This window comes from Anser cygnoides, chromosome 3 (genome assembly GCF_040182565.1).
Source record: "Anser cygnoides isolate HZ-2024a breed goose chromosome 3, Taihu_goose_T2T_genome, whole genome shotgun sequence".
NCBI lineage: Eukaryota > Metazoa > Chordata > Aves > Anseriformes > Anatidae > Anser > Anser cygnoides.
In genome coordinates, this window is record NC_089875.1 from 89,356,354 (window position 1) to 89,380,557 (window position 24,204).

Below are 24,204 nucleotides of genomic sequence, written 5' to 3' on the forward strand. Positions count from 1 at the left end.
AAAACCACCCACAGCTCTGAAATAAAGTGCTCCAACAGAGTCTGGCTCTCTGCGCCTGTGTGTTTTGTTCGGGCTGGCCTCCTCGCCTCTGCCCCGCCGGCCTCCTGGCCACCCCTGCTCGGCGGGGCGACCCCCGGCTGGGCCCTTGGGGCGGCCCGACCCTTCCTTGGGGACACTTCGGTCTCTGTGGTGGCCCTGGTCTGTGGGATGTCCCTGGGGAGATGTCCACCAAAGGGTGGCCAGGCCTGGGCCAGGCACTGCTGTGGCCGCTGGGCCCTATGGCTCTGGCACATGTGTGGCACCGTCATCCCCAAAGCGGCCTTTTTCTTCTCCTCCTCCTCTCCCTCCTCATGGGCCCCTGGTCTTGCTGGAGATTAAGGTCCCTGTCAGCCCATGGCAGCATCCTGCTGCGGGTTGAAGACCTGGGGAGACACACTGTGCCAGTCTTGCCTTCTTGCCGTGGCATCTATGCCACCTTGGTGGATTAGCATCGAGTGTGAGGTAACCTCTGCGTGGGCTGAACGGCTCAGGCCACAGCAACAGCAGTCCTGTTAGCAGGCTCTGCCAGGAGAAATAAAAAGATGCGTGGCTGCGCTGAACAGCCTGTGTCGAAATGACTTGGTCTGACCTCTGGGACCTCCATCATAGGGTGCGCCCTGAGTTTGAACTGGGAAAAACAGAAGCCAGCGCCTGGTAATTCAGTTTTTCCCTTCCTCCTCTTTTTGTACTGGGCTGAAGGAAATTCTCTGATCGTGGCCTGCCTCAATTGTCTGTGTCTGGACCTGGGCATCTTGGCTGATGGCTGCTAAAAGCATGGCGTGTCAGGGATGCCTCTGGGATGTTTCCCTCCTCAGCTCAACTGCTAGCATGGGGTCACGCAGGCATAAAGGAGACCAGCTTTCTGGAAAGTATAGCATTTCTGCTACTAGTACAACATCTGGTCACCCTAGGAGAGGATCAGCCTGCTGCCTTCCTCTCACGCTACGTTGTTGTTGGCTGAAGAACTAAAAAGGTCATTTAAAGTCATTTCAGAGTTGCATTTCAAATGCAGGACCACTGTGCTGGAGAAAACAGAGGAAGTGTATGGTTTTGATGGAAGAAGGGAGTGTATGTTTTTGTGCATTCTTGCCTGTTTTAGGAGGGAGCTTGTTTGGAGCTTGAGTGATGTTGTGGTTGTCCTACATTGTTGATTATGGAGTGGACTATTTCAAAAAACATGGGTGAAGGTGTTTCATTTAGATGTGTTGTGGATTAAAACAGTTGTAGTTTGAGTACTGCTGATGAAAGCTAGAAAAATGTATTGGAGAAGCACATAGTTATTTTGTAAGAGTGAAACTAGATACATCAGTCAAGCTGTCCATGTGTGTTTAGCTCTCATTGTGAAGCACTCACCATTGTTCAGCAGAAGAATGGACAGAGCCTGATCCTGTAAGTTGTGGAGCACTCCTGGATAGGACTGACATTGCTCTGCTTCAGAAAGTTGTATTAAGTAAAATGCATAACTTACAGGGATTGGTTTTCTAAGTGAAACTTCACATAGTTCCTAGGTTCTGAAGTAGAGAACAGGAAAGTGTCTTGAGCAGGAGCTGCAGTGAGAAATAGTGGTGCTGAAAATAGAAATTCAAAACTAGGAATACCTTAGGACTTGCTCTAGTGAGAACTGCTGTCGTAAAGCCTTTTGTAGTGTTTTTTGTTTGTTTATTATTTTTATTTTTTGACAATGCTGTCCACCTTTCTGCACTGTTTTAACTTTGTGCTTTAATTTTGTGTCACTTTGTACATTGAATATTGGGTCTTACTTTAGTTCTGGTCTCATTCCAACTTAACTCCTGTCTGCTGAACTGACTTTCTTCTGTGGATGTTTGTCCCTTTTGTCTGTTCCTCCAAGTTCCACATCATCTTGTGCCAAAGTCTTCTCCCACCAGTCCTGTCTCAGGCTGCTAGTACAGTTGTATGACTGTGCATTTTTTTGGCTCTTTTTTTTTTTTTCTTTCTTCTTTTATTCCTTTGACTCTCCCTATAGCAGTCACAGGAGATGAATTTTCTTTCCCTGAGCTATATGCAGACGCTTGGTGGGATGACAGAGTGAGAGAGGGGATAAGGGAGAAGAGCATATGATGTGGTCAAAGTTGATCTGGGATGAGAAGGTGGCATGAAAGCAGAGGGAATGAACAACAAAGTTCTTCTGTTCTTCTGTCTTCTTTCAGCTTTCATTTTTTTTCAGTCTCCCCTGGGAGCAGATCTGGTGTTTATCTGATACTGCTGTTCACATTCCTAAATACTCCAGGATGCAACTGGTTCTTCATCAGCATCACAGCTGCTCTCCAAGTCCTTCGTGAGAGCAGTGCTCTGTTGCTGTTGGCACAGCAGTGAAGTGCAGTAATGGTGTTAGAGCTTTTCTACAGAGATACAGCAAAGCAGGGGTTTCTGTTTGGACATTTACTGTGGCAGTGGAGGGGGTAAAACCAACTTATAGTCTCAATACATTCATAGGATTTCACTGGGGAAGTTGCTTATTTATCCTGGACAAAGAAGCAAATCTGTTTTCAAGCTCTGTTTTTATGTGCATTTCTTTTACAATGAAGTTGTACTTGTTTTAATTTGCAGTCCTTATGACGTCTCTCTGGCCTTAAATTTCTTGTGTATGATGCTGTATTTTATGCTTTATTTAAGTTGTTTCTTGCCCTTTTGGTCCAGCATTGCAATACTGCAGTGCGTTTGGCGTATGTCCTTGTGTTGAGAATTCTTTCTGTCACAGTATTTTTTTCCATCTGTCATCATATACAGCCAGGGGGAAATCTGTGTCCTTCTGCTAGAAGAGAATATTTTCATTATTTTAGTTATGGTTAAGCCAAGTAGATTAGTATGCAAATAACCTGTTTGTTATAATCTCAAGGTAGTGCTGTTATCATGTTGTGGCTCGTGTAGTGTGTGACATTTGCTAATACCAACGGATTTTCAAAGGCCCAAAAAAGTAACAAAGAAATCATTGGTTCTGTGTGACCTCACTGAGCATGTGGTGGTTCTGACTTTTGAATGTTTCAGGAACTGGTTCAGACCTAGAAAAGTCCGTTTGGTAGGGAATAGGGAAGGAGGGAATCACCGAGCCAAGTATGGGACCTCTGTGTAGTGTAGGAAAAGGTTTGTCAGGTGAAGAATCTGTCTCCAGGGCATTCAATACAGTAAGTGACAAATAATTGCAGCACAGTATGTACAGAGGGTCAGAAAGTTTTACGTTGAATGGTTTAGATACGACCCAGGATAGCTGAAACTTTAAAGGTTATCCACCTAATTAGCTTTGGAACTGGTTGTTGGGACCATTAGTTTATTACTTTTTGATGTCTGTCTTTTGATAAATTAGCTGTTGCTTTTCGAATTCCTAAGGACAGAACCATGTAGGCTGAAGCATGAAAGTGTATTTTGTATATACATGATGGTGACTATAACTCCCTGTTTTTCCTAATTCTAATTAGAATTAGAAGCAAAGTGTATGTGTGTGTCTATGTATATACATACACGCACACAAATACATATGCACAAACATGCCTAGAATTTAGTCAGTATTCATGCATGCAGAGTACATATGTAAACATGCAACTATGTTTAGTTGCATACATCTTTACAAGTGTTAGTATACACATTTAACCAATTTTCTTTCAAAATACACTTATGTGAGCTACATATCTTGTATTTTGAAGAAACTTTGTATATATGTATAAAATAAAAAGAAATGAAGCCATACAAATGACAATGTTTCTGCATTGTTGGCAATGAATATCTAGCAAGGATGAGAAGCTGTTCTTTGCTACATTGCTAGGCTGTAGATCATTCCTTCTCCCATTCAGACTGGCAAGATTGACCTCAGAGGAGCTTGTCTGGGTTGGTGATCTAGTTAATTGTTCACTCCAATATAGGAAGAAAAGAGTAGACCAGGAGTTTTGGCCTATTCCAGCCTTGGCAGGGCTTATCTCAGTGAAAGCAAGTGGCCTTATTGTTCAGCTACCATGGCCTGTATGTTATTTTAACATGTGCTAATATGTTATTTTACTAATTAGCGTTAGTCTTTTCCAGTGATGGAATTACAAATTTGTTTCACATAAGGACTGTGGAGTGCAACTACTTCCAAATTATATTACTTTTAAGACTGGTTCAGGATTTAAATTGCTTGATCTGCTGATTATATTTTTCATCTAACTTGTTAAGATAGTCATTGGGATCCTCTAGCAGTCATATTGTCTTATCTCTAAAAAGCTGTAGACTTTTACACATTTGGTTTCTATTACCTGTTAAGTAATACAAGCTAACATAGGACATACATGACATTTGAAAGATTCTTTGCTGTATATTTTTTGTTTTGGAAAATATACTGTTATTATATATACATATAATACAAAGTGAATGAAATATGTCTATGAAATATTTTTATTTTTTTTCTTTTGTGGTGCATTAGATGGGATATACAATGGAGGAAACTATCATAGTTCTAAGAGTGGTGGAAATTAACACAGTGTAAACATTAAAAATTGACATTATACAGCAAGTTAAGTTTTCACGACACTGGAAACCTGTAGGAGAGCCATACATTTGTATATATGAAGGGAATACTGAAGTATCATCACGTTACAAACACGATCCTGTAACTTGACAAGTCAATGAGAGAGGTTTGTCCTGGATTTTGATACTCACAGGGCCAGACTGATCAGCACTGTCACGGCACTGGATGCGTATGCGCAGCTTCACTTAGGCAAGTAGACCTACCTCAAAACTGCTTGCTTGAGTAAAGCTTAACCTCTGTTGAGTGGAGTTTTAAGGTTTGTCCCTGCAATGGGACAAACTCCCACCAGAACCAGGTCTGGTCTGATTCCATATTGCAGCTGTCTTGTTTTTCCAGTGGTGAATTCTGTTCTGGAAGAAAAATTTCCTGGAGAACTGGTGGAGTACCAGTTGCCTTCTTTGATGATGATGATAAGATTTTTATCATCTAAATATTTTTCTGTACTTCTGATCGCCTTGCTGCTCTCAGTCATATGACCATGGTTTGGTCTTGGTCCTGCAGCCAGTTTCGCATCGGTGAAATTCGCTCCACATGCAGGCTGGTGGTTGCTTTGGAGATTCTCTTGGAGTACCAAAAGCTCATGAGCCACCCAGAAGACATTTTGATGACACTGGATCCAAATTTGCATTTCTTCACTCAAGCGGAGTTCCTTTTCACATTTCCATGGGAGAAACACTCAGTGCTTTAGTCTGATGGCCCATCGTAGGCTATCTGCTGAGAATGAATGGATTTAAACTGCAGCAACAAAGACCAGGCTTAGGTGTTGGGAATAACTTTATGGTGATAAGGGGAGTGAGGCACTGGAGGATTTCTGCAGGAATCCAGTAGTTTTGCCCATCTTGGAGGTCATTGAGAATGATATGAACAACCATGTCAGGAATGACGTGGGATGGCTGATTTTGTCTTGGCCATGGAATGGGCAAGGGGACTTCCTGAAGTCCCCTGTGACACCATTGTTATAAAAGACTGTGAATACCTGGGTGAATGGATACGTTCATTATGTATCAATGTATTATTCTTTTTAACTGTCAAGATCCACATCTGTATTTTCATAAAGCAGATTAAAATCCTTTAAAATGTTCAAGACTTTTCCTCACAGTCAGTTTTTCAGTTTATCTGGAATCCGGTCATTTGGATATCAACAAGTTGGGCTGCTGCTGTCCTTCAGCAGTTAAAGCCTAAAGTCTCTGCTGCAACATGCCAATTTACTTGCAAGGTTGGTGGCGCTATTTTTTCCATGTACTGAATTTTTTTTAAAAGCATGCTCAGGTCAGTTGTCTCTGCCTTTGCATTAAATTTGTCCTGAGCCATTGCTACTGAAACAATATTTTATAATGATATTCTTATTACCTGAATGTATTTTACTATTAACATGTGTTGCATGATTTTGATACTAAGTAACTACTCCGCTGTCTCTAGCATTGTGATACTCATAAACTGAATGATGAATAAAATGTGCATGCAGGTTAATGGTCTAATCTCACTGCCTGTGTATGGACAATAGGAAAAATAACAATTACTTCAATAGTACTGTATCTATTGTATCAGTATTTCAAAGCCATATTATCCTATGGTTGGAAATGAGAGTAAATTAAAAGGAAAAAAAATCCTACGCAATTTGTTTCCATTTTTTGAGTTCAATGTTACTTATTGCAATTGGACAGTGTCTTTTCATAAGTTTCATATGTTCTAGCATTTACTTCTTGATCTGCTCTTTAAATTACGCTCAAAACCAAAACAAGTCTTATCTGAGTTATGATGGAGATCTTCCATGAAAGCATGAAAGGTCTGTCTATTACGTATGCCTGCAAAATGGTCTGCAGAAGTAAAGGAAAGTATGGCTGAACCTAATCTTACTTTGTAGACCTATTTAAACAATAATATATAATACACCTACCATGCACTGACAGTGAGTCAGTAAAATATTGCATGAATAAGCATGACTATTTTACAAAGAGAATATCATTATAAAATATTTATGAAACGTCTTTGTGTAATGAACCTTGTACATGGAGGCTTTTGTCCATCGTGGGAAGCTAAAAAATAATAATCAACATTTCATTTACATATGCATGATGCTGCAAAATAGCGTATGTAAACTATTTCTTTCTGTACTGTTCAGTTACTTCTGTCATCATCTCCTATAAGTTTTATATGCAGTCATTTGTTCAGATCACTGGTACCCTCTTTGCTGTTTTCTATAGATTCTGTAAAACAAATGTCCATAAATATACTTTGATGTTGTCTTTTCATAATTAACCATTGTGATGTATGGAACCATACTGGCATTTTGTGTTAAAATGCCACTACTAGTATGGGTACACCTGCTGCAAAGGGAACATGAAAAACATCAGTTTACACCTTTGAATTTGTACAGCAATCTGGTGTAAACAGGTAGAATCTTATTTTTGTGAGCTTTCACATCAGCTCAAATATTTCAGCAAATTCCAACTATTACTAACCCCATTTATTCACCCCTTAATTCCTCCATTCTTTGCAGCTATATGCAAAGTATGTCTCTTTAGTGGCTCCTAGGAACCAAGGGGTGAAGCTCTCCTTATTTTGAAATAAAATGATACATCAGTATATCATTATTACTGATATACATTTTACATGTATATTCCTATCTAGACCCTAACAGAAATTGTTTTACTGAACATTAAATGCCCAATCTTTCCCTGTATTCTTAAAAATACATATTTTTTCTCTGCCAAGTTTCTAGAATCAGTGAAATTGATAAGAAATATGGCTGTGCAGAGACTATACTCAAAAGCTGATCAATTCTTTGATGTCTAATTAAGAAGAGTGCTGTGTCCTCAGTGTTCTAAATGATCTCATGGTATTGTAAGCAGGTTGTGATTTGGCATGCTTGTACGGATTGCACCCAGCATGTACAAAAATTTCCTTTAATTGTTATGTGAAATGTTTGCATATGTGGTGATTATCTGTGAACTCATTGTACATGTATCCAAATGTGTTTTCTATTGTGCTTGATTTTGCTGGCCATTCTTGAATGTCTTGGCAACTCAAGAAACATATGTTCTGTGCTGTCCTCTGTAATGCGTATACTCTTTGATGTTTTGTCATATTTTGTCGGCTTTTATTTTACTCTTTTTCCAACAACATATCTCTTTATATTTGTTGGAAACAAATTTATGCAAAGACAAATTTAGTAAGCTTTGCTCAACATTATTTTATTTATTCGTCTGCCAAAGCTTGTTCAAACTTTTAAACATCCACCTGGTATAAATCTTTTGCAGTTAATCCACCGTCAGACTTGAATTTTACAATTATAGATGAACATAATGTTCAAATGTCATGGAAAAGGCCACCAGATGCAATAGTGGGTTACAGGATAACTGTTGTTCCTACAAATGGTGAGTTCCATAAAATTTTGGTACTTAATTTTTGTAAAAGTTGGGTTCATTTTTACTTGTATCTAAGTTAGATATGAGAACAGCTATTGACATCTTTCTGAAGTTTATGACTGTTCCAAGTTAGAGTTTTTCTTACCTTAGCATTTACCTTTTGGGAACTGCAGGTAGTAAGCTTTGGTTTCTTTTCCTTGGCATGGAACAAGAAGGTAAAATCCTCACTCTGCTCCTCTTCTGTGCTTTTACCTTAAAGTTAGGAAATTGCATTGTACTTCTTTCAAGTACTTCTCCCAAGGGAGATATTGCATGTCAGGTAGTGATGAAGTGATGTCATGTAACTTCCGTAACATGGCCATAATAATGGTTGTGTAAGACACATGTTATTTTATATAACTTTGAGAAATTATCAGTGTAAATCTGATACCAGACCAGAACTGGATCATGATTTGTTAAATTATAGTACATTTTCTATGTGCATTTTACGTTTCAAATTTCCTGGAATTTATTAAATGCCCCTGTAATTTTTTCACTACTGAAAACAGGTAAGATAGAAGTTTCATGTTTCAAAATATTTCAGGAAAAAAGAAATCATATCATTCTAAAATTGTCTCTTGATGTTTAGATAGATTATTCTTTGTTGCATTTTTTGGTTGTTTTATGATCAACTTGTCATTGATATTACTGGATTTAAATACCGCATTAACTGTTTTATATATTTATTGCAGATGGACCAACTAAAGAATTTACTCTTTCACCTAGCACTACCCAAACTGTCTTATCAGATCTTATACCTGATATAGAGTATGTTGTATCAATAGCTTCATATGATGAGAGAGAGGAGAGTCTACCTGTTTTTGGCCAACTGACAAGTAAGTACAAGTAACAGAGAGTATAGCTATAGAATAGAATAGAAATAGAAATAGAAATTAGAATAGAATAGAATAGAATAGAATAGAATAGAATAGAATAGAATAGAATAGAATAGAATAGAATAGTTCATTTGGAAGGGACCTACATAGATCATGTAGTCCAAATCACCTGACCACTTCAAGACTAACCAAAAGTTAAAGCATATTATTGAGGGCATTATCCAAATGTCTCTTGAACATTGACAGGCACGGGGCATCAATCACCTGTCTAGGAAGCCTGCTTGACCACTGTCATGGTGAAGAATTTATTCATAACGTCCAGTCCGAACCTCCCCTGGCACAGCTTTGTGCCATTACCACGTGTCCTGTCATTGGTTACCAAGAAGCAGAGACCGGCACCTCCCTCTCCACTTCCTCTCCTCAGGAAGTGCAGAGAGCAATGAGGTTGCCTCTCAGCCTTCTTTTCTCCAGGCTAGTCAATCCAAGTGTCCTCAGCCTCTCCTCATATGTCCTTCTAGCCCTTTTACCAGCTTTGTGGCCATCCTCTGGATGCTTTCAAATATCTTAACAGCCCTTTTATATTGTGAAGCCCTGATCTGCACACAATGTTCAAGGTAAGGTTGCCACAATGCTAAATATAGCAGGAGAATTACCTCTTTTGCCTGGCTGGCTATGCTGAATTCAATGCATCCCAAAATGTGGTTTGCCCTCTTGGCTGCCAGAGCACACTGCTGGCTCATGCTGAGCCTGCTGCCAACCAGTTAGAAAACCAAATAACATAACTGACTGGTCATTCACAGAACTTTGGCTTTGACTTTTAGGCTTTTTTTGGCTTTGTTCCAGTTCCTCAACTGATTTTTTTTTTTTTCACTGAACATAATTTATTGCAAGAGCAGAGATAAGAGGAGACTAGCATGTAACATGGATATACTGTGGCAAACAACTCATACAGAGGTCTTTGCAGGAGACTACTGGTTTAGCTAACATAGACTTACTTCCTATCAACAGCATCTGCATTCAAAGGGAAGACTGTCATTGACCTCAGTTAAGAAATGAATTGGACTGGATTTCTGTGAAGATTAAAAAAAATAATAAAAATAAATTATGGAATTGAGTTTTTTAATCATTTATATTTAATAATTTTAAGTTAAACGCAGCAGACTATATTCCATGACACATTTTGTCACGTCTCAGACTACACAAACAACCACAGGAAAATTACTTATGATGAGTTTCCCAATGTGTTAGAGAGGGGTATTTCATCTAGGGATGTTGCAGTTAATTTTCAGGATATTACCTAGAGATGTACAAGTACAGAGGATTCCTAATTATTCTATTTTCTGTATTTTGTGTTGCCCTGAATGCTATGCCATCAATTCTAAAATTACAGTGGATGTATTCATAACTTTCATTCATGTATTCACGTTCTGAGGCTTGTCAGATTTGTGTCGCTAATTCCTTACACACTTTTCTTTGATGTTAACAAATTAACCTAATGTCCTCCATTAATTCTGCCTGTGTTGTGCTTTGTGCAGTTCAGACAGGTGGTCCAGGAATACCAGAGGAAAAGAAGGTTGAGACTCAATTACAAAGTAAGATGTTTTGCCTTTCAGTTTATCTGATGTTTTAGAGATAATTTAGATCTGGATCAAGGGCCCTATAAAGTTAAACTGTTTTCCTTTGTTACTTAGCAATAAAGTTAACTTTTAAAGTTGTCCAGAATTAAGAAAACTTTGGAAGAGACTGGGATGGAAGGAATTTGTAGCTACAGTGAAAGGATGACCTGCAAAGTTGGTTCTCAAACTTGAAATTTCATACAACTAATTAAGGAAATCCACAAATGTCTTAGTCCTATCAACAAAGGTCATCATCTTATGGATACAAGACATTGCAGAAGAAACTGCATTTACTATGGGGAGATAGAGATGGAAAGCAGAAATGGTAACAAAATGATACGTTCCCATAACATCAAACTATTTCAAAAAGTTTTATGTGTGAGTTGTCATCTGCTGTAGGAGAACAGATCTTTTGAAACAGAATGAGAGGTGTCTCAAAATTGAGTTTGTAGGTGACAGTTGCTTTTTGGTAACATCAGCTAAAAGGCTCTTATCTGTGTTCACCTACGTGAATAATGCTTCCTCAAATAAGATATTCTATATAAGAATGTGAGTTTATTCATTATCTGTTGATTTTGACTTTTATCTACTAAGTTTCTGTCAGACATTTCTCACTGATTTGTAAGAATGAAGTTGCTCATCTGCTAACAAAGTTTTTTGTTGCCTTTTTTTTTGTTTGTTTTGTTTGTGTGTGTTCTAGGATGCTCCATAAGTGCAACAACAGATTTAGTTTTCCTGGTAGATGGTTCATGGAGTGTAGGGAGAAATAACTTCAGATATATTCTGGACTTCATGGTTGCCCTCATATCAGCTTTTGACATTGGGGAAGAAAAGACAAGAGTTGGAGTTGTTCAGTACAGTTCAGATACGAGAACAGAGTTCAATTTAAATCAGTATTTCAGAAAAAATGATCTTATTGATGCAATTAAAAGGATACCTTACAAAGGTGGCAACACAATGACAGGTACAGATTTCTCATATGTGTTTATTTCATTTTTTATGAGAAATTTGCTTTAAATCCTAGTTCATTTTTGTCTAATAAGAGCACAACTTGTGTTGTTTTCAGGTGAGGCTATTGATTACCTGGTTAAAAACACCTTCACCGAGTCTGCTGGAGCAAGAAAAGGCTTTCCCAAAGTAGCAATTGTCATTACGGATGGAAAAGCTCAAGATGAAGTTGAAATTCCTGCAAGAGAGCTTCGCAACATAGGAGTTGAAGTCTTTTCTTTGGGTATGTTGAATTTTTTTAATGATTGAGTGATTAGCATTTCTAAAGCAGTAGGTTATACGTTTTACAAATTCTGGGTTTAAAGTTTTGTTATACTACTGTTTCCACATGTGTGTGCCTTGAAATGGGCCATTTGTAACCTCCAGAGTGGAACATAATAGTTGTATTAATTGATAGTAATTCTGTAACAACTACCTGGAGACTAAGAAGGTTTGCAAATGCTAATGACCCTTGGCCTTACTGGAGGTACCACATTATTTTCTCATGTTGAAAATGGACTATATTGCTACATTGTATTAACTTATTTAGTCGTTTTGTTATTGATAATGACAGAACTGAATTAAACTCACATTCGTAGATGGCTGTATTTAATGGCCACTTAACATGGTCCTGTCTATTGTGTCTTCTAGGAATCAAAGCAGCAGATGCGAAAGAACTAAAGCTAATTGCATCTCAGCCTTCACTGAAACATGTCTTCAATGTGGCTAATTTTGACGGAATTGTAGATATACAGAATGAAATCATCTTGCAAGTGTGCTCTGGTGTTGATGAACAGCTGGGTGAATTGGTTAGTGGAGAAGAAGGTGAGATACTTTATATAAATGCATTTATTGGCATCAATTTATTCTTATGCATGTTTAAGGGGACTAGCCCTACTTCCTTTGCTCTGTTTCTGAAGTTTGATCCATTGCAAGTGTGGAAAACATGTTTCAGCTTTGTGCATTTAAATACAGGAGGACAGAACATGTGACAGTAGATTTGGAATAGCTCCATTATTCCGTAGTTTCAAGGGTAACACAATGCTGTTCAGTTATCAGAGTCTCATACAGCCAGTTTGAACACTGGCTTCACTTCTGTGGAAAAATGTACCAAAGGGAAAAATCTGCTTGGTGAAGGGGCAGAATGTGTAATAGGTTAAAACCAAGGAATGAAAACTGGAGAACACTGAAAAAAAAAAAAAAAAAAAAAAAAACCAACACAGAAATTAAGCTGTATCATTGCCACCTTCTGGCTCTGTAAGATTCTGTCTGAGTAAATAGCTATTCTTTGCCCAAAATGGCAGTAGAATGACTCAGCTTTCATAGTGCTCTGCTCAGGTCTGTATTTGTTCAATTCCTCTAGTATATTCCTGTGGATGTAGCTTTCGATTCTGATTGAAACAGAATTAGGGCAAGACAGCATTTCTCCTGGAACTTCTGCTACACTTGGGGTACTACAGATGCATTCCTTATATTTCTTACCTCTCACTGATGCCCCATGTGGACTTTTCTGTAATTCAGTTGTGTTTATTTATGCTAAAAATAGATGTGTTTTTTAATAAAGATTAAGCAAAAATGACTACATTTATTTCAGAAATAAAAATGTGCAAAGAAACCTGTTTATAATTGTAACTAATATTTTGGTTTGTTTTCAATTTCTTTCAGTGGTGGAGCCTCCTTCAAATCTAGTAGCTGCTCAGATCTCCTCAAAATCTGTTAGGATCACTTGGGATCCATCCACAAGTCAAATAACTGGCTACCGGGTACAGTTCATTCCAATGATAGCTGGTGGAAAACAACATGCACTGAATGTGGGTCCTCAGACTACTGCTCTGAATGTTAAAGATCTCTCTCCAGACACAGAGTACCAAATTAATGTTTTTGCAATGAAAGGACTGACCCCCAGTGAGCCAATAACTATAATGGAAAAAACACAACAAGTAAAAGTTCAAGTGGGTGAGTTAGGAACTACTGTGTTATTTTCACACAGTAGCTTTTTGTTGTTTGAACCTCTGATGCTTGCTTTAGTATCATACCTTTATTGTTTATAAGAAAGAGCTTTACTTGGAATGGTTTATTACTGTCATAAACAACAGGATATAATGCATGAGCTGCAGATGCAATTGAAATGCTTTGGCTGTTGAATACCTGTTTATAGTGGTGAATCTTTTTCTTTACAGAATGCTCACGTGGTGTGGATGTAAAAGCTGATGTTGTGTTTTTAGTGGATGGCTCCTACAGCATTGGTATCGCCAATTTTGTTAAAGTAAGAGCCTTTTTGGAAGTGTTAGTTAAAAGCTTTGAGATATCGCCTCGAAAAGTACAGATAAGTCTTGTCCAGTACAGCAGAGACCCCCATATGGAGTTTTCTTTGAACAGATACAACCGAGTGGAAGATATAATTCAGGCTATTAACACCTTCCCCTACAGAGGTGGATCTACCAACACAGGCAAAGCGATGACATACGTGAGGGAAAAAGTATTTGTTACCAGCAAAGGATCAAGACCAAATGTGCCAAGAGTCATGATTCTTATTACTGATGGAAAATCATCAGACGCTTTTAAAGAACCAGCAATAAAGCTGAGGGATGCAGATGTAGAAATCTTTGCAGTTGGTGTGAAGGATGCAGTGCGTACAGAGTTAGAAGCAATTGCATCACCTCCTGCTGAAACCCATGTTTACACAGTGGAAGATTTTGATGCTTTCCAAAGAATATCATTTGAGCTTACACAGTCTGTCTGCCTACGGATTGAGCAGGAACTTGCTGCTATAAGGAAAAAATGTAAGTAACTACTATTACTTGGAGAAATACAGAAAATGCAATGAAAAAAAATGTGACTCAATGTTTTGTTGTTGTAGATACATACAAGAATTGATGATGACATTGACCATATACAAATGATAATTTTAGTAGCCAGGGATTTGGTTATTATTTTCAAGCATATTGAAAGCAATAATGGAGAAATAGAGATGAAAAAAATATTGGAGAAATATTTTTTTCCTCCCTTCCTGGGTACCTAGAAACTTATTAGTGTGTATTGATCTGGAATGACCTCAGTGGATGTGCTCTGCTTTTACGCTGTAGTAAAGGAGGTTCAATTACATCCTGAGTAAAACATTACTTCCTAGGTCCATTCTTTAGCTGTCCAAAATGAGGTAGCTAATCTAGCTCACATTTTAGAATTTTAAAGGTGATTCAATTAATTTTTATGATACAGTGCATGTCCCTCTGAAACTGGGCTTCTGTCATCCCCAGCTGTAGAGATGGGCTTAGACAGGACAATATAAGACAGTTAATGCTAGGTCACATTGAGCTCATTCTGACTATACAGCCTTAAATAAAGTAGGATATGAAAGTCTTCATGTGTATCCAAATTTGGTGAATTTGGTTAATGTTTGCCATTAAAAAAAATTCTAAATGACTAAATTTTGGTCAGCTAAAGTTACTTGAGATTAGTTGCACCCTCAGTGTCTCTACCTATGTTTATTAGAACACTAATGTTGAATAGTCCCCAGTAATGAAAACCCCACTCTTTAAAAATAAGCCTTTTGTTTCAGGATAGCTTTGAGGAACAAACCAGCAAAACAGCCTTTGTTTTAGAGGGCTCAAGCAGTCTTAACATCCCCACTGTTAGGCTGACTAGGCCAGCCAAAACAAGCCCAGGATGTCAGGTTTGTGTTTGTGCCTCATGTCAAGTTCCTTGTTTCCCTTTTGATTCCATTCCTGAAAAAATACTGGGATTTATTTTGTCCTATTTCTAATCTTGATCTGAAAACAAACAAACAAACAAGGATTCTTAGTTTCCACTGCGGGCAAAATGTTATTGTTGTTCATGAGACATGCGAAAGAGAGAACCCAACTTGATTATCAGATTCTAACTTAAGTGTTCATAAGTACATTTTTTTTTTAGATGAATTGCTCTCATTCGACCTAGAAATCACTGAGTTGGTGCTTCTACTCATTGTCACATCATTTGAGACAACCTAGATATCATCTTCATGAAATTTGATAGCCATAAGCAAGTATGGAAAACAAGAACTGTTGCACATATGACAAAATATATTGTCAATTAGAATAAACCAAATAATTGAGGGATGTGTTTCACTGATCTTAGAGATTCTGTGTTTAAAAAAATAATCCAGAAAGTATGTCTCACCTGTGTGTTTTTTATTTCCATACAGCTTACATACCTGCAAAGAATATGGTCTTTTCTGATGTAACATCTGACAGTTTCAAAGTGAGCTGGTCTCCAGCTGGATCTGAGGTTTTGTCCTATCTCATCAAATATAAAGTCGCGGTCAGTGGAGATGAATTCATTGTTTCGGTACCAGCTTCAAGTACTAGCTCAGTTCTCACCAACTTGCTACCTGAGACTACTTATGCTGTCAGTGTGATAGCTGAATATGAAGATGGTGATGGCCCTCCTTTGGATGGAGAGGAAACCACCTTAGAAGGTAGGCTTCCATTATTCTCAGATACAAAATGCCATGTGTTCAAATAAGAATTTGCTTCATTGAGAGAACTGGTCTACGTGAAGCAGCCATTGAAGACTGAGATGGCTGTACTATTACATGGGATGAGAATAAATGTTATTGTCTTAATGCATTTTCTAAAGATATAAAATTCCAATAATAGGCCAATATTAAATTGTTAATATTGGATTTTATTTTCCCTGCTGTGTTTTTCTGCAGTGATCTATTTATGAATGAAATGATGTGAATGTTGTGCTGTAAATAATAAATTCCCCGGCATCAGACTGTGATGCAGGAATGTATGTTGACTTCAAAACATTTAAAGACAAGAATGTACCTATGCAATTTGCTGTCTCTACATCTTTAACTTGCGCTCACAGAAATTCTATTTCATATGCCATAGAATTGAAGGGGGCTGAGGTTAGGTCAGCTGTTTTTCATCAGAACCTCATGGATCTGATCCAGTAATTTTTACTGATTCAAAACTTCCATTGATGTCAGCGTGACTTTATGTGATCAATGACTGTAAATTTAAACATGGTAGCTATACTTTTTTTCTTGGCAGAGTTGCCAAGATGCATTTCCACTAATTTAAAGGAGAAGGATCACAGTAATTTTGATTTTCTTTTCCAGTAGTTGGATACTTAGTCTAGTCTAAACCAGGCTTTTTTCTTTAATATTGATCCACTCTGCTTTGTTTTTCCATGCTGTCATTAGTGACCTTTGATGATGTAAGTGATTCCAAGGGAGCAATGAAACAGCATGGAAATTTGTTAATTGCACTTTCCTCTTAGGATTCATAGAAATACACTTTTATAAAATTGCTTAGTTTGGATGGCAAGTTTGGAAGATACAGGTTTCACTGTTGGTGTGCATATTTCCATGACTGTACCAGTCAGAATGTTTTTGCCACACATAACTTTCCTCTTCCAAGACAAATTCTTGGCTGATAGAACATGTGGCTTGTGAATGTAAGGGACAGAGAAGGAATAGCTTTAATAAAAATAAACTGTTCCCATGTTGTGATTGATACTGCCTTAAATAATTGCCAGCATTTTAATTAGATGAAATCTTAGATAGTCTGAGAAGACTGAGTTCTATATCATGTAAATTTCAGCAGCTCTTCATGCAGATCTCACTAGCAGTTTGGGCCAGACAGCCCTCTTGACAGTGAACTTTTGTTTCAGTCTTTTAAAGAATTTCAAATTGAGTATCGTGTTTCAGATAGTAGAAAACAAATTCTTCTCTCTAAAACTAGGGTTATGAATTGCTCCACTCTTAACAGGTCTGTATTTGAACACTGAAGAACAACACTTTTGGCACATTATGTTCCAGCTGAATAATACTTTAGATAGTAAACAATGAAAACAAAAACATTTTTTTTTCTAAATTACAGTGCTAAATACTGCTAGACGACTTGCAGTACATTATATTCTAATGTATGTTGGAATAGTCAAGTCATGCTTTGGTGCACCCACTCATGAAATGGTTCATATGAAATGACACGAGTTATAGACATATATTTTTTCAAGGACTAGTTAAATAGTCCACCACGTTTTTTTATTATTCTGGGATAACAAACTATTTCCTGTCTTTGAGGTCGTGACTTCATTCAGATTTTTTTTTTTTAAACAGTAGATGCAACTCACATTTCATTTAATGTATTTTTTTTTTTTTGGTGAAAATTTAACTTAAAGGAGTGGAATTATTTTGGTGTTTGATTTTTTTTCCTTTTACATTTACTTCGGATATTTCTTTAAAATAGGAGAGCTGCCTGTGTGTAGTCTGATGTATCTGATAATTATCTGTACATGGAGGTGGTACAGAAGCAAATAGCCACAGCAGTGAAATCTCTACAATTTGTTGTTAAGCAATTTCCCCACAGTGTGCCCCAAAGTCCCTTAGATATTAAAGTTCTGCTGTCACTGCTAAACACAGTCAGACTGTCTTAAGTTTCAGAAGTGGTTGTATAAACTGAGATTAATGTACTTTTGGAGACAACTCTATTGCACTGCTGATTGTAACTCTGGCCTTAAATTTTCAGAAATGACTAATGGTTTGTATACCTTAAAATGGATGGGATGACAATGTAAGCTGTTGTTTTGTTAAACAGGATGAGCTAATAAAATGGTTGATATGATTTCACTTCATGGACTGCTTGATCAAAAGCAAATATTTACAAATTATATGTGTATATTTTTTTTGTAGTTAAAGGTGCTCCTCGAAACTTAAGGATAACAGATGAAACTACTGATAGCTTTATGGTTGGCTGGACTCCAGCTCCAGGAAATGTTTTACGGTACAGGCTTGTATATAGACCACTTACTGGAGGAGAAAGGAGACAAGTGACTGTCTCAGCAAATGAAAGATCAACTACTCTACAGAACCTGATTCAAGATACAAGATACGAAGTGTCTGTTATTGCTGAGTATCAGTCTGGGCCTGGGAATGCTCTGAATGGATATGCAAAAACTGATGAAGGTATGTAATTGATGCTATGAATGTAGTATACTTGATAAAAATTCCTTGCATGTTGACATATTCACATTGAAAAGAGAATAACCCATATTGGCCATATGTATTATGCCAGATGAACAAAGAATTATAAAATTACTCAAACCTCATTGAGAGGTAATCTAAAACAATATAATTTATCAAAACTGTTATATTTCTTTTTGAAACATAATATATTGATTCTCCAACATCAAATATGCCAAGGAAATTTGGGTGAAGAATCTACCTGTATGTTTAATTGTCCTTATGATTATTCTTCCTATTGCCAATGATGTAAGTTATGTTTCTTTTCAGCAAGTTCAGGCCATTTGTGCTTCTGAATGGAAAGCAAAGAATGAATGAAGCATTTGATTTATTAGTTATCACTGTAGCCCTAACGCTGGCTTAGACATAAATTGTATGATTCTGTAATGGCTTTAATGCCTTATTAAACTAAATCCAAGGAGTATAGACACATTACGAATGCCTTGGTCATCAGTGAAACTTAATTGAGATTTTAAGTTTATTAAACACCAGAAATAACTATCATCAAAAATAACTGAGTAGGAAGCCTTAAGATGTTAATTTGACATCTCATTGCTGGTCTTTGGCTTGATTCATGATGGATCTTGGTGTGAGCTTATATTCAGGTGTTAATATGTGTAAGCGTTCCGGGATAGAGCCTGTAGAAAAAAAAAAAAAAAAGGGAGCAAAATGACTTTATTGGGCATTTTAGCGTAAGGAAGATGGGAATGGAATTGTACAGTCCTGGTTACAGTAAAGTTATACTATATTAGTGCTAGTGCAGGCTATTCAAGAATTGTATTTTCAGCATTAAATCCCATGTTGAAGTAACTTAAAAAATAAACCAAGGAACTAATCTTGCTTCAACTTGTTTTCAATATCTTCTATGGTGCAGTTCGAGGAAATCCAAGAAATCTGCGAGTTTCTGATGCTACAACATCAACAATGAAGCTGTCTTGGAGTGCTGCTCCTGGAAAAGTGCAGCAGTACTTTATAACTTACACACCAGTTGCAGGAGGTGAAACTAAGGAATTGACTGTGAAAGGTGATACTACCTCTAAAGTGCTGAAAGGCTTAGATGAAGCCACTAGGTATGCACTGACTGTGTCTGCCTTGTATGCCTCTGGAGCAGGAGAGGCCCTTTCTGGAGAGGGAGAAACACTTGAAGGTAATTGTTTTTCTGTTTCTGTACAGTCATTCATTTATTTATATTGTTACTGCTTAAGTTGTCTTAAAATGTACTGTCTTCCTGAGATATCTACAGAAGTAGATATGTGAATGAAAAGTAGGCATAAACACATTCTCCTATGTTACAGGGTTTTTCCAAACCTACTGTCCATTGGAGAAAACAATGGGGTCTAGTCACTGGTTGTGGTCTCTTGGAAAAAGGTATTGCCAGAAGCAGTGTTCTTCTACACCAGCCTCTGAGATATTCTGCCTTATAACTCAACTTTTGAGTAGTTTTGATGGCAGATTGTTATTAACGTAATGGGATTAATTAATAGGGTTAAAATATATCATCCATTTGAAAATCGGCAGGGTTTCTTCTGTACCGCGACTGAAAGATATTCAGGGACCTTTTTTTTTTTTTTATTAGATAAGCAACATCTGGACTCAGTATAGGAATAATGAAACATATCCTGCTTTTAACTATAGGAGTAAGAACCCAGGGCTGAGCATTAACAGCGTGCTGGTAAGGTAGAGCCAGAGACTTATAAGGAGGGCAGGCTGCTCTCATTCTGCCTTTGAGTGGAGAATTTCCCCGACTTGTTCCCTGTGAGCATTCTCAGTGTCATCTGTTAATTGTCAGGGGATAGGGAAGGCTGCCTCCTAGGCCATGAAAGGAAGTGTGACTGTGCTCTTTGCTGGCCAGGTATGTATTGCTAAGGCCTGGCATTCCAGCTCTGTAGGGATGGTACTTGAAAACATCTTACAGATGAATTACGTGGAATTAAAACTCCTCCATTGACACTAAAGGAGTTATAGTAAGGACGTACTTGGCTCTCAGTTTCCCCATCAGTTTAACTTTTTGTTTATGCCATAGATTAAAGAACAAACCAGGAAACCTGCTTTAAATAGGAAACCGTAAAAAAATCAGTTCCAGTAATTTTCTAATGGGATGATTTCATCCCGGTAAAATTTAGGCACTTATTTAAATGCTGAAGTTTGCAGCGTGGACTCTCTAGGATTCTTCTGTGATTAATGAAGAAAGGCAGATATGTCCAGAAGGCAGGTAGTCCATCTAAGATCTCGTTTTCCCTTCAAAGGAGTATTTCTCAGTCTACTGACTATAGAAGGAGGAGCTGAGTGTTAGGCTCCAGCTCCCCACTGCCACTACCTATGTCTCAGACAACAATACAATGCCCCTACTTTCTGTGATGACTTCACCCTGTCTTTGTGTATCAGGCACCTTGCAATTCGTGCTGAAACTCCCTTGGCTTTCACTGCCTGGCCGGACCTCTTTTTTAATGTGGTGCTCTTGAGATATCAGGTGCGTTTTGAGTTCATGAGATAAACCTAGCTTTTTACTCTGTCATAAAACTTGAACAACAGGGAAGGCTTTTAAGGCATTGCCTAGAGCTTCAGTTAAAATGCATTCAAAAACCAGGAGAGCCGTAAGTGAAACACAGCAGAATTGAAAAGACAGAGTCATTAGATAAACAGAATTCAGTCACAGGCGGAGATTGTCTTGTCCTTTCAGTACTCCCTCATGCAGGAGGGCTCGGATTCTCATTTGGACTTCCTGCAGACTGCTATGATAAATTGTTGATAGGAAGAAAAACAATCTGAAAACTGGTTAAAAAGTCAAAGAACTTGAAAGAATATTTGATTATAGTTCAGGACTGTTTTTTTTTTTTTTTTTTTTTTTTTTAATGCAACCAGATGGAGTTTAAAATGGATGTTGCACCTAGAGGGACACAGAGGCCTTCCTGTAAAAGTTTTTACTCTAAGCAGATGGTTAAAACCTTGTGTCAAAAATTCTGTGATAGTTTTAGTCTTGTAATAAATATGAATAAATTAGCATACTTGATACAACTGAACTGAATTTCTATTCAGTTTCTCATCTGGGAGAAAAACAAACTAAAAATTATGTTTACCATTTAGATAGGTATGACATATTCTTTGACAATTCAGCTGGATTTGAAAACCCTATCACAGTGCTCTCCAGAAAATGTTACTTTTTGTATTAAAGCTGTCTATTAAATATTGCTTGGTTATCTAAATTGTTAGTAAGAGCATATGCAGTTGTCTGTAATTACTGAGTGATCAAAGGTAAAGAACAGAATACAAATTTATTTTTGCAAAACAGTAGAAGCCTAAATCATGATGTTTCCTCATGGAACATCCACCTTGTATTGCAGCATATCTGCAGTTTCATGGAGTATTAAAAATATTTGAATTAGGCCAAAAGTCTTTGGACACAGTCAATAGATACTTTGAAAGACTGACCAATAAATGGTAAGAAAGTAGGTACTGTTAAAGTGCTTATAGGACAATATTTCAATGTATAGTACTGTCTTAACTCACTGGAGGATAAAAAGACAAAGGTTGTGAAGAAAACCAGGCAACTAAGAATGAAAAGACTGCAATTTTGGTAACCAAAAGATAACACTCAAATTTTAAACCCTAGTATAGAAATATAGCTGAAAAAAGAAGTCATGTTGCCTGGGAAGTCAAGACAAACATGGTGGGACTCTGTTGAAAAGTTATTCAGGTCAGTGAAGTGAGTACTTGACTAATCGTTAGCTGAAATAACTTGTCTGACTGAGGCTTGGAATGAGACAGATCTTAACTCCTGGAGAAATAAACTTATCAACAGTAATGACAAAAAAGCTGTGAAAGGAAGCATAAAAAAGTGTTTAGTATTTCAGTTGGTTTTTCCGTGAGCCATAGTGTCTGAGAAACAAAATAGTGCAGTGAGTGTTTTTGATTGCCAACAGCACCGAAGTACTGAGTACTTAAGCATTTTCCTGTATCAGGAATCCCAGTGGGGCTTACTTAATGTCTTTGCCATATGGCTTCTCACCAAAGCCATTCAGTCAGTGATGCCACAGTTGCTGGCCACTTCAGTTCATCAACATATCAAGAGCTAGGGCTGAGATTGCCTTTCAAACTGGGACAGTTGTGAGTTTATGGTATTGATATGTAGTCTGAAGAGAAGTCAGTTTGCGTGTAGTAATTTCAGCTCTGGTAGCAAAGTGAGAAAGGAGGAACTGAGGATACAGTAGCTTCTCCAGCTATTGTATAGTCAAGTGGCAGGAAATGAAAAATCCAAACTCTCAGATGTTTATGGAATTTTACTGAATCACTAAATGGTCCCCTGTGACTAAGGGTGTAGACAAACATTCTTACTGCCTTCAGTAATGATTTACTTTGCATGTAGTAGGAGATCTCACACGGCAGTTATTTTATCTCAGTTGCAAGAGTAGCCTTCAGCAGAGAAAAACTGGCCCTTATGGCTGGTAATTTTTAAAACTGCTGTAACGTGATTTGCAGAAACATGTCTCCCTAGGCATTCAAGTCCTTCAGCTGCATATGCTATCTCCAAAGTATTTGGAGCAGTTAATAATTGCTCTTGGAAGTCCCACCTCTGCTTTGTCCTACCCGGCAGTTTGTCAGTGTTTTTAGGTGGTGTATTTGCTTCAGGATACACAAAAAAATCCTTCCACACAAACCCAGTAATCATTCCATGTAGTTGATAACATTTAACAGCTGGGTACTCTGCTTCTCTTTTCATTTTTCATTTTCTTTTCTAAGTATATGCGTGCCCTTACTGTTTCTCCACATAAAACAAAGAGGGCATATACTCCCCCAGTAACTAGATATTCTCCTCTATAAATGGTTTGCATAGCTATCTGGTCCATCCCAGAGACAAACACATGCCAGAGCAGCTGAGTTTTGTGAACCGTTCACAGACAACACAGTGTAGACAGTTTAGCAAATAATTAATCATAAATAAATGTTCCATACCATACAGGTATTCAGAGAGAGCGAGTTTACTTCTTCTTTGCCTTTGTGTAATAGGAATAGTAAATAATTTTTTTTTTTTTTTTTTTTTTTTTCCCCTCTCTTGAAGGAAAGAAACTGTGTTTTCCTTCAGTAATCCAGATTTTAGGAAATTTATAGTGCCCTGCTCTTTCATACAGCCTCTTTCACTCACTGGCTCATTTTGTCTCCAGTTATTAAGTACCATCCAGAGGTGAAAATTCTGGAGCTTTATATTTCATACTGCATTAAACATAACTGCATGTGCAAAATATGTGCTGTAGAAAACGCTACACTTTTATACTCTCTCTTTAAAAAGTGCATGGGTGATCTATCACTAGACAGCTTTGGTTGGAGCCCTTCTATAAGAGTGCCATGGAAAATTTTTCCTCAGACACATTTTGTTGGCTGTGATTCCCCCCCAGCTCACACAAAGACATTAAAACTGCTAAAATAAATTAAACCAGTGCAGGCTGGCGTTTGCCATTTGATGAAGCAAGGCTTGTGACAACTGGAGTAACTAAACAAATTAGCACTAATCATTATATTTGATGGTACTTGGTAAAGATTTAAGAACAAGCAAGAAATTCTCACAGGAAACCGTTAGGGAAAAGTCTCCCCCTCATTCCTAAACACCCAAAACAACACATTTGGTTTTCAATTTTTGTTTGGTCATAAGGTCTTACTCAAATCATCTTACACCAAAAATAAAATGCAATGATAAACCTGGTGAGGGTGGTGAGTGTCAATGCAACAGTCAGTGAGCATTTTGTGAGGGCTACTGTTTTTCTAATCTGCTTTTTTTTTTTTTTTTTGGCTTTTTTTT

General features: G+C 37.6%; 1 protein-coding gene across 9 annotated transcripts in view; it reads left to right on the forward strand.

Moving 5' to 3' along the window:
* The window catches only part of COL12A1 (collagen type XII alpha 1 chain), a 97,555-nt gene that overhangs the window by 3,219 nt on the left and 70,132 nt on the right, over positions 1 to 24,204 (forward strand). For 6 of the 9 annotated variants that reach the window (XM_048050420.2, XM_013172137.3, XM_048050422.2 and 3 more), the window contains exons 3-13: positions 7,816 to 7,932; positions 8,655 to 8,798; positions 10,334 to 10,390; positions 11,115 to 11,378; positions 11,481 to 11,645; positions 12,053 to 12,226; positions 13,067 to 13,357; positions 13,582 to 14,184; positions 15,585 to 15,857; positions 18,084 to 18,356; positions 19,288 to 19,560. The exons of the other annotated variants lie outside the window; for them this stretch is intronic. In XM_048050420.2, the coding sequence (XP_047906377.1) occupies positions 7,816 to 7,932; positions 8,655 to 8,798; positions 10,334 to 10,390; positions 11,115 to 11,378; positions 11,481 to 11,645; positions 12,053 to 12,226; positions 13,067 to 13,357; positions 13,582 to 14,184; positions 15,585 to 15,857; positions 18,084 to 18,356; positions 19,288 to 19,560 (2,634 nt within the window). The remainder of the gene's footprint in view (positions 1 to 7,815; positions 7,933 to 8,654; positions 8,799 to 10,333; positions 10,391 to 11,114; positions 11,379 to 11,480; positions 11,646 to 12,052; positions 12,227 to 13,066; positions 13,358 to 13,581; positions 14,185 to 15,584; positions 15,858 to 18,083; positions 18,357 to 19,287; positions 19,561 to 24,204) is intronic. 9 annotated transcript variants of the gene reach the window in all.